At 35.7% G+C, this 11,315-nt stretch overlaps 1 protein-coding gene across 1 annotated transcript in view; it reads right to left on the reverse strand.

Moving 5' to 3' along the window:
- Positions 1 to 8,964: 8,964 nt before the first annotated feature.
- The window catches only part of LOC109117723 (protocadherin beta-3), a 37,830-nt gene continuing 35,479 nt past the window's right edge, over positions 8,965 to 11,315 (reverse strand). The window contains exon 5 of the mRNA XM_033765570.1: positions 8,965 to 9,026. Coding sequence (XP_033621461.1) covers positions 8,965 to 9,026 — 62 coding nt within the window. The remainder of the gene's footprint in view (positions 9,027 to 11,315) is intronic.

An 11,315-nucleotide genomic window follows, 5' to 3' on the forward strand; every position in this document is an offset into this window, starting at 1 on the left:
CTCTCTCTCTCTCTCTTTTACTTTTTTGACACAGGCTTTCCCTTTGTTGTCCAGGCTGGCCTTAAACTTGAGATAGTCCTGCCTCAGCCTCCCAAGCACAGTTGAGATTTTTTTTTTTTTTGGTAACACAAGTTCTGTCAGCTATACTTTTTCCTCAAAGCCCAGCTTTTAATGAATGTCATAAGTTTTGACTGATTGTGTTTTCATTTTCACTAATATAAGAGCACTTTATAATGCCCCTTGTGAATTTTTTTACTCATTGGCTATTTACATATGTGTTGATTTATTCTCACAGATTTGAGAATTTCTTAAAGTTGCTCAGGTTTTTGCCTTCTTATTTCATTCATTGTATGATTTTCAATCCTTTAAAATTTGAGACTCATTTCATGACCTAACATATGGGTTGCCACGGGAAAGGTTCCACATGTATTTGAGAAGAATATGTGCCATACTTTGTTGTGTATAGTGTTCCATTAGGTATAGTTGGTTTGTAATATTAATTCAAGTCTTTTTTTCCCCCTTGGTGATAGTCTATTTTTTTTAGGGTTTTTTTTTGGTACCAGGAATCAAACTCAGGATCTCACACTTGCCAGGCAGGCACTGTGCCACTGAGCTACATTTCTAGCCCCTTCTTCATGATATTCTATTAAATAATTAAAGTGGTAGTATGAAAACTTTTAGCTATTATTGTTAAATTGTCTATTTCTGTCAGTTTTGTTTTATTTATTTTGGAGATCTATTGTGCAAAGTGTATAATTGTAATATCTTCCTAATTCATTAATCCTCTTAACATTTAAAATGCCCCTCTTTATTTTAGTAACTTTTAAATATCATTCAGTGGTCTGTTATGGCTGATGTTAATGTAGCCACTCTCCAACATTATTTTAGTTACTAACTACAGGATATATCACTTTTTCATCCTTTAACTTTTACTTCATTTGTGTCTATGAAAATAAAGTGTGCCTGTTATACACAGAATAGAGTTGGACTGTTTTAAAAAATCCACTCTGCTTACTTCTGCTTTTTAATTGGAGTAATTCATTCACATTTATTATGAGTTGTAGCTAGATGTCCCCCCAAAACCTCCTATCCTCCTATCCTCCTGCCCTCCTATGTGGTCATAGGTGAGGCTTTTCAGATGTGGTTGGATCTAGGGTGTGTGAATATACATTAAGGGTGTGTGGTATGGGGATTACTATGGGGATTGCTAATTGCATTAGCATGGCTCTGGGTGTGACTCAATAGATTTACTGAAGAGAGAAGCTCCAACCTGGGTGTCAGTGGCACACTCAATAGGCTTGTAGCCTAGATGGAATGTGAAGAAAAAGAAAGGCTTGATCCTGTTTTGTTTGTTTTGCTGCTTCTTGCCTATGCTGCCATGGACCGTATCTCCTCAGCCATGGCTCTCTGCTATGCAGCTCTCGTTTGGAGCCAGCCAACTATGGACTGAAACCTACAAACTGTTAAATAAAACTTTCTTCATTTAACTTGTGGGTGTCAAGTATTTTGTCCCAGCATCAAGAAAGTAACTAAGATAATATTCAATATAATTACTTACAAGGTAAATTTGTGACTGATATTTGCTGTTCTTTTTATATGTCTGATGTCTTGTCCCTCTATTTCTCTACTATTGTCTTTTCTATTATACAGGTATTTTCTTAATTGTCATTAATGGCCTGGCCATTTATTTATTTATTTATTGTGGTACTGGGGATTGAACTCAGGATCTTCCACTTGCAAGGTAGGTGGCAGAACCACTGAGCTAAATCCCATGCCCCTGGCCATTTATTTTACTTGGAGGTGGTTATTTTCTTAGTGATTAATAAATTAACACTCTGTATGTGAAACCAAGTGTGAGACCAAAGCCTGGGTTGAACTCTTCTTGAGACATGGGGATAAGGATAACAAGCCATTTCTCCCCTGGGTCTGTTTACTAACATGCTGGCATCAGCCAGTTCCAAGGACAGAACCAACTACAGCTACAGTTTTGATAGAACAATACTATATAATAAGACAGGCCCCTGCCTTGTCTCCATGATTTTTCTGTATCCACAGAATGTTTTGCTCCAGAAATGTAAGTTTGTGCTGGTGGGCAGTGCTCCTGCCCAATGTATCAAAATGTTGTGTGACCGAACTGTGTGACCATTCAGGAATTTCTGTTAAAGCTGTGCTCCCTCAGAAGAATGTTCTTTTAAGCTCTGGCCCCTTTCAAGAAAGTTGTTAGGCTCTACCCTCTTATAAGAATGTTCTGATAAGCTCCGCCCCCTTAGGAGAATGTTCTGTAATTCCGCCCCTCTGTTTCAGTGAGCATGCTCACATGGCATGTATTTCAGGAATGTTCTGTAACTCCACTCCCTGCTTTAGTGAGCATGCTCACCTACCCTGTAGATCCTTATATAAAAAGGCTCTAATTTCTGCTAGTGCTTCAGACTTTGCCTGCAAACTTCTGTGAGCCCGCCAGCATTATAAAGGTTTTTCTCCTCTTTAAGTAACCATGGGATTCTTCAGTCTTCAAACTGAATCTCTGTAACACTTGGCTGTACCTCAGAGTTGTAACACTTGCCTATAGCACCGAACTGTTCTACTTTGCCTCAACAGGCTGTTTAAAGGAAAATACAGATTCAGGTGCAGTCTACAAATTATGAGAACCTGATAAACTTTCTCTGAACCCTGGATCACATATTTGCTTGCTTCTGTTTTGTGCGAAACTAATAAAAGTGAGGCACACTATCAGATCAGGGCCCTTTGTCCACTAGAGGCAAGAGTCCCCTGGCTCTCCTCTTCCAAATTATCTTTGTGTCTTTTATCTTTAGACCTTGTTGGTCCCCCAGTCAGGGATAAACTCAGGTTGGTTCATATAATCTTGGTTTTTAGCAATTAAGATTACTACCAATGTATTTTCAATAGTATATAGAAATTTATTTCTACGTAGCTCTGTTCCTTCCCCATCCTTTGTGTTATATGAATTACATTGTTACATGCTGTATATCCTTGTACATTCAAAATTAGTACTTTATGCAGTTGTCTTTAATAAAGTTACAAACAAAAATACACTCAAACATTTACACACACACACACACACAACACACACACACACCTAGGTTGCTTTTATGATTTTTTAATGACTTTATGTGGATTAGGATTACTCTAAAATGTCACTTTATTTTAGCACAAAAGATTATGCTCAATATTTATCGTAGGGCAGGCAATACAATAGATTCAGGATTCAGCCAGTTTTTGTTATCTGGAACTCTTAATTTCTTTCATTGTAGTGAATGTAGAATGTGCTTAATAGTCTCTTTTGGTGTTTTGAATGTGTCATCCCACTGATTTCCGTTCTCCCTGGTTTCTGTAAGAAATTAGTTGTCAATGTTATTGAAGATTGTATGTGATGAGTCACTTTTCTCCATGTTTTTGAGATTCTCTTTTTTGTCTTTGTCTTTTTCAGATTGATCATGATGTATCAAGGAAAGAATCTCTTTGATTTTATGCTCATTGTAGTTCATTGTGCTCATTGGATGTGCAGATAAATGCTTTTCTTCAGATTCAGGATGTATTTTGCCATGATTTCTTTATTTTTCTGTTCTTTTCCTCTCCTTCCTCTTCTTCTGGGACTCCAAGTATGTGTGTATTATTCTGCTTTTATCATGCCCCACAGATCTTTCTCACTTTTTGTTTTCAGTGCTTCAGGTTAATAAAATTGATAAATTGATAATCTCAGTTTGTCTTTAAATTCTGATTTTTATCTTCCTATTTGTCTTTTGTTGAAATCTTTTTAAAAAATTTATATATGCACTTGTGGCCTCATATAGGGAGGATGAACTGAGGGCCTTACCTATGCCAAATATACGCTATATTACTGAACTACACTCCTGCTGCTCCAGTGAATTTTTATTTTTAGCTAATGCTATATTTTTATTTGGTTCTATTTTAATAATTCCATATATTCATATTCTATATTTGATGATACACCATTCATTTTAGTGTTTTTGTTCCTTAAGCATACTTAAAGTATTTTGTAGGGAATCAAGTGCCTAGATGTCCTCATAGAGTTTTTTTTAACATTTCTTCATTTTACTGAATATTAAAAAAATTATAATTGTACAGATTTATAGAGTTCAAGCAATTCTATGATGTGTGAACTATGTGAAATAATTTAATCTAATTAACATATTCATCAATTCAAATACTTACATTTATAGTACCTGTCCAGTTGAAACTTTGTACACTTTCACCATCTCTGTTTCCTTTCTTTACTCCCCAGCTGCTGGTGATCACATTTAATATGATTCTTTTTTGTTTGTTTGTTTTTTTGATTTTTTGGTACTGGGTATTGAACTTGGGTTCCTTACACTTGCGAGGCAGGAGGCAGAACCACTGAGCTAAATCAGCAGCCCTTTACTATGTGATTCTGTTGTTTGCTTTTATTACATTTCATGTATAATTGAGGAGATAAGGTATTTGTACTTTACATCTTAGAATAATGTCCTCCAGTTTGATTCATGTTAGTGCAAATGATAGGATTAACTTCATTTTAAAGGATGACTAGCATTTTCTCTACATATATTCTACAGTTTTTGTGTTCTTTATTCATTAATAAAATTGAAGATGCTTAGATTGATTACATAACTTGGATATTTTGGTTTTAATTTTTTTCGAGATAGGGTCTAGCTGTGTAGCTCAGGCTATCCTTGAACTCACTTTGTTGCCCAGGCTGATCTCAAACTCATGGTGATCCTCCTGCCTCAGCCTCCCAAGTGCCAGGATTACAGGCTTGTGCCACCATACCTGGCTTATATATTATTAACAATAGTTCAGTGAACATTGAGGTATGGATATTTCCATATAATTTTTTTTAAACTTTTGGGTATATATGCAAAGAGGGATTGCTGTATCAAATGGTAGTTGAATTTTTAGGCTTTTGAGGAACATTCATAATGATTTTACAAATTTACATCCCCATCTACACTATGCATGTATTCCTTCAGGGATGGTTTCGATTGACTTATTCCCTTGTTTGGGTCATATATTCCTGTCATGTTTCATAATTTTTATGGAGAACTGGTTATTTTAAATAATATAGCAACTTTGCAATTAAATTGTGCCTCTACCTAGGGATTATTATTGTTGTTTGCAGTTGCTGTTTGTTTGGTAATTTTTCTGAAGTAATTACAGAGCTTCTATATTCTTTGCTATGTGGCCACTGAAGTCTCTGCCTAGTTAGCTGAATAACTGCACAAAGATTTGTTACACTCATGGAACTAATAGGACTATGAGTCTTTAATAAGTATCTATATTCACGTTGAGATATGTTCTCACCCACATGGAGAGAGTTGATAACTCCATGTTATCCGTCCTTACCTTCCTACTTGCACAGAGCCTCCAGATCAGCTCAAAGTGAGAGCTTTTGCCCTAGCACTGCTCTCCCTTTTATGCTCAGCATATGTAGAACTCTATACATGCACATGGCCTTCTGAATTCTGTCATATAAGAAAGCTATTCAAAGGACCTGTGGATAAGTCATTCACCACATTTAACTTTTCTGGTCAGCCTATTATTTCTTTAAACTGTTATGTGGCTCTCTCACAGATTTGAAGATCAATATATAATAGTCTCTAATTTGTTTCAACAAATGCCCCCAGATAAAAGGCTTTTTGCACCATAAGCTCCGATTCAGGTCAAGTCAAGACAGCCTTACAAGTGGAGCCCTACACAGAGTCATCAAACAGGTCAGATAACAACATATCTGTGACAGGCCCTGGAGGAGTCCTAACCCTGTTCTGTTTCCTCTGATGGCTGCCAATCTGCTGGTGTTCATTATGAATTTAAGACGTTGGTTTTTAAAGCTACTATGATGTGGAGATGAGAATAAGATGATTTGAAACATATGAAGATCACTGTTTAAGCAAGAATCAGCCATTTTTCTTTCAGAATACACACTGGACTGTTGTAAAACTTTGGTTAAAATCCAGTGTTTTGAAAAACTTGACTGGCCATTTTTTCAGTTTTTTCAGGGTTTTTAGAAATCTTACCTGTATTATTTTCATCTATGTTCAGAATACATTCTTTTAAAAATTTTAAGTTGCAGTAAAATATATCAGAACGCATTCTTTGTAATAACATATTTTGGCAACAAAACAACAGTGTTATCTATCCTTTATATTGAAAATGATGAGATAGATGCTCAAATGCAGAAATTTAATTCACCAAATAAAAAAATTTAAGTTTAAAATCTTCAAAAATGACCATATTTGGTAAACATAATTTTAGTTTTTTATAAACCACAAATTATTCTAGAAGTTGTTTTTCTTCAGATTCTTTCTGCAAGAGACTGCAATATTGATTATGCCCAAAACAGGCGGTAAGTAGTGCAGGGTGTAAAGAGTTACCACCGCAATTGATTTGTTTTGAGAAAGGAGTCTGGCCAAAGCCTACATGCCAAGGTCAGAATAACTTACAGCCAAATTCCATTTCTGCAACTAAACCCTTCTAACTAGAAGGACAATGTTCTAATTACAATGGTATATTTTGTCTTTTCTGTTCCTAATTTGAGAATGCTTTGTCTTGTTCTTTACAAGCCTTAACATTAACTTCCATAGAAAATGTACAACTGTGTATCCTCAAACATAGTACTGTCCTTGCACATAATTTGCCTTTACTCCAACTGATTACCAATAAAAATCAGTGGCTTGGATTGGCCAGTGCCTTTGTTGGTTGCACTGGCATTGGCCATCCTGGTACCCCACTTTCTGTTTCTCTTAGTTCTGTCTTTTAGGTTTTTTTTCCTCCGGCCTGTGTTGTATACTGGCCAGGAGACTAGAGCCTATTGCAGAGGTTTCCAGTAAGGTATCAGGGGTCCCCAGTACTTTTCTCATTAAGTAGAGACAACTGTCTTCTGAAATTTGAAAGTGCTTTTTCTTAACATTCCAAGCAGCAACCACTCATAACAACAACTTTGGAACTAAGTCCTAATGAGACTGATATTCCAAAAATGTTCTAGAAGAAGGCTTCTTATGAGTAACAGTGCTCTGAAGATTTTTTGTTCTTCCTCCATGTGTGAACTCTATTGAACAGGGCAGATAATTGAAGTCTGAGTCCACTCAGTGATTAGGAGGAAGGATAGTACCTGTTGATTTGGATGGTTAAAGGATGGAAGAGGAGGAGAAGCCCTATACTAGTTGTAGGATGCCCATGAAAGTAGAGGTGGCTTCTATTTAGTCTAAAAACATCATGAATTTGTGCCTTACTCTGCTTGTCACTCAGGAGTCTATATGTGCTCTGCTAGTTACATTTTTTGTTGCTGAGACAAATTACCTGACACTCAAAGTTAAGGAAAAAAGTTTATTTTGGATCATAGTTTGTAGACGTTTTAGTCCATAATCAACTGGCTCCAAGACAGGGTGGCATGGCAGAGAGACAGCACAGAGGAGGAATTGTTCATGGTGGGCAGAAGTCAGCAAAGCAGCAAAATAGTGAAGAAGTAGAAAGCAACAAGCAGTGAACCCAGCAGCCCTCTTTCTGTCTAGGATACCCACCCTTAGGTAGGGAGGACCTTCCCATTATCCACTCCAAGAACTATGCCAAGCTCATCAGTGGACTAATTTAGTAACCATGCACCCTTGGTTCCAGCATCACACAATCCCAGTGTCACACACTCTAGATCCAGCCACTTCTGAAAAGCTTCACCTATGAGTGCATGAGGCTTTGAGGGAACATCCTTACCTATCCCATACTTAACAGCTTGTGGGTCCCTATGTTAAACACCCAGTTTGCTATCTAGTTTTACCAACTTGTTCTTCCTGTCCAGCTTAGTGCACAATATAGAATTGCTTTGGGGGCTGCGGATATAGGTCAGTGATGCCATGCCTGCCTGGCAAGCACAAGGTCCTGAGTTCAATCTCCAGTACTGGGAAAAAAAAAGAATTGCTCTGCAGTAAATTTCCTTTGTCATCTATGTAGGTGTTTGTGCCTTTCAGGATCATCACATGCCTTGGAGCTTGCTGATCAACTGCACAAACTGTATTTTGGATCACAAAACACTTTTAGAACTCAAACCAGAGACATTAAAGTACACAGGTTCCATTGCCCATGTTGATGGACAACAAAAAAGGGTTAAGGTATGCAGCAGTGGGTAAATGACTTAGGTGTTAGTCCCTAAGTAGCCCGTTTTATGAGGAGATTATCTTAGAAGGAACGAATTAATTTTGCATAATGATCAGAGTCCCACACCATTCCCTAAAAAAACCCAGCAACTACTATTTCAGAAGAATCTTAGATTATACCATTCTATTAGAATTATCATACATATTTTTTACCTAAGACCACAATCTTTTTCTATGTTGTCCTTCCACATCAATTACAATTAAATTTTCTTCAGAATCAGCCTACTCCAAAGATTATAAATAATTCCTCCATTAACTCCCATGTCTGCCACTTCAGTAGATATCATGATAACCAAGACAGGGAAGTTGACAGTCTCTGAGATTTTTACTTCATCTCATAGAGCAAATACACAGCAATACCTGCCAAAGGAGATTGGGATCAGCTAAAACATATCTTTATGTATTGTTGCAGAACTTCTGTTCCTGTGGGCAAAGTTGAGCCAAGTTTTCTTAAGGACTGTGTTTGGTGCAGCCATGGCTGAAACTAGTTTGGGACCCTTATTTTCCATCCTCCATACCTCAAGACTGTCCAAAAAATACTATTGTGAAAGAAATCACCAGGAAACAAGTTCTCAATAAACATTACCAAGCATATGAGGAAGATTAACACCATGAAAAACAGACCCAACAAATAAAAGAATTGTTGTACCATAAAAAATAGAGATTTAGAATCCCATGGCAGCTAGGCATAGTGTCACATGCCTGTGGATCCCAGCACTCTGGGAAGTTCAGGCAGGAGGTTTGAAAGTAAGAGGCCAGCCTGAGGAATGTAGTAACTTAGCAGGACTGTCTCAAAAATCAATCAGTAAGTCAATTGCACTGAGGTGTAGCTCAGTGGTAAGACCCTGGTGTCAAACCTCAGTACTGCAAAACAAAAACAAAAAACAAAACAACATTTAAAGAACTTCAATTTACTCAAAAAGAGAAATAGCAATTTTGAGTAAGTACAAGTTACTAGGAAATTCTGCCAAATGGAAATTTGGGGAAAGAAAGTACAGTATATTAAGCGAATCTTAAATTGGGTAGTAACAAACCTCAGAACATCAAGAATAAAGGAAAAAAACCTAAAAGTGAGTCAAGTAGTTTAAAGGTGAGATTGAGAAATGTATTAACATAATATTCATAAAAATAAATGGCTGGTTATTGAAAGTTTTTAAAGCCCTTGGGATCTTGCAGATTTCCTTTCAATCTTGATACCATAAAGACTAAGTTCCATAGGAGTACCAATTAGAGGCTAGGGAATTTAAACAGATTACAGGGAGTTAAGGTGGTGAACAAAAAAGTCTTGTATTTAGTTTTGTCTTTGTCATTAGAAGCAAAGCCATGAACAGGCTCAATTTGGAGCCAATTTAGATACATTATTTTATAGTTATCTGAGTTTTCAGAAGTTTTAATGAGCAAAGAGATGATTAAATAGCAAATAGGAACCACATAAATTATAATTAAAGAAATTATCCCTTTATGAATACAAGTAGTTTCTGAAATTCAATGTATAGGTAAACATCATATAAATAAGACTCTAAAACCTTAGACAATTCATCAATTTCCCAAATATTTTAAATGATTTATTCAGTAAGTATAAATTGAACATGAACTGTTTTTGAGGCATTGTGCTATATGTTATAAATTCAACTACAATGAAAAGAGTAAGACTAATAACAGGTTTTTAAAAGTCTACTAAGTTCAAGTAGTGTATTATGGGGTAAAGGGGTTGAAAACTTCTAAAATTTCTTTTTAAAAATTGAAATATTTTGCAAGTTCAAAGTTCCAAGTTTGATCCCTGGTACAAAAAATTGAAATATAATGAGATGAATTTCTATATAATTTGTAGTAATGGATTTATCAACTATCTTAGAAGAAAAATTACTAAAAAATTGTTAAAATACAAAGCCACCTCTTTTATCTTGTGCCAGATCTTCAGTTTGTGAAGTTCCAGAGAGTGGCAATAATAGTTAACTGTTATATATGTGGTAGTCACTCTGTCCTACATACACTTAATGAAGTATTCAGATAAATAAAATTTTGGAATTTGTCTTTAAGTAAATTGACAGATGCTTTCAGAGTGACTAGAAATAAAAATTATGTCCAACCAAAAGTAAGAAGTGATTTTGTCCATCTTGAAATTAGTCCAGAATAGTTTTCTGGCTTTACTAAATTCTCTTCACTTTCTCAACAATGTATGAATCAGCCCATCCATAAGTTAAGTTACTAAGAGTATTTGTTCTTTTGTCTTAGAAGTTTAAATGGCTCCTTAGCACACAGCCCTTCCAACCAACTTTAGTCTCAGGGTTAGCTACTATATTGGCCTAAAAGAGAGCTGCCCTTTATACTTCCCACAACGGAATACTCTCCAGCTCTGACACTATTAGAAACTAAGGTAACCAAAAAATAACTCTTGAATTGAATTTTTTGTCCTTTTCTTCATCCTCATAGAAACTCAGCTAACTAAGAGGAAAGAAAAGAATCTTGTCAAAAAGCCAGATTCAAACATCTTCATAAGGTACTTAGAATGAAATAAAGTATTATTTTTCTCTGATTAAAGGATTCATTCTTTCTATTTTTATTGGATTAAATGACATAATTTTCTTTTTGGTGCTGGGGATTGAACCGTGGGCCTTCTGTATGTTAAGCATGAACTCTACCACTGAGTTCTGCTTCCAGCATGGCACCATTAAAATGTGATTTTTAACCATAAGCAATATATATGATTGAAAGCATAACAATATTAAATTCTTTTCACTTTTGGTAATTTTCAAAATATTTTGGAGCTTTGATTCTATTTCTTCTAGTCATGAATTCCTGGAAAATTCTATCTCTCTGAGTGACAAATATCTATGAAGAGAATTTTTTCCTAACGAGTTTCTCTAATTTGGGACAAAATATTTTGTAATTTAAAAAATTTTTATTTTACTTAAAACAGACACATGATGTGTTTTGGCTGCTTACAGATTTTATTCAGTGTTGTAGCTAATTTAGGCTTTCACAATATGGTTCTTTTCTCTTTAGAATTCCCTAATCTTGTACATCTTCCTTAATTATGAGGTAAGAAGTGGCTGGTGTTATTCCACCAAAATCATACATAAATAATCTTAGTGTGATATGAAGGAAGGAACCAAGACAGGGAGAAAATATTTTTCATTTAGATCAATATAT

Source organism: Fukomys damarensis, unplaced genomic scaffold (genome assembly GCF_012274545.1).
Source record: "Fukomys damarensis isolate Sample0158 unplaced genomic scaffold, DMR_v1.0_HiC HiC_scaffold_3, whole genome shotgun sequence".
Taxonomy (NCBI): domain Eukaryota; kingdom Metazoa; phylum Chordata; class Mammalia; order Rodentia; family Bathyergidae; genus Fukomys; species Fukomys damarensis.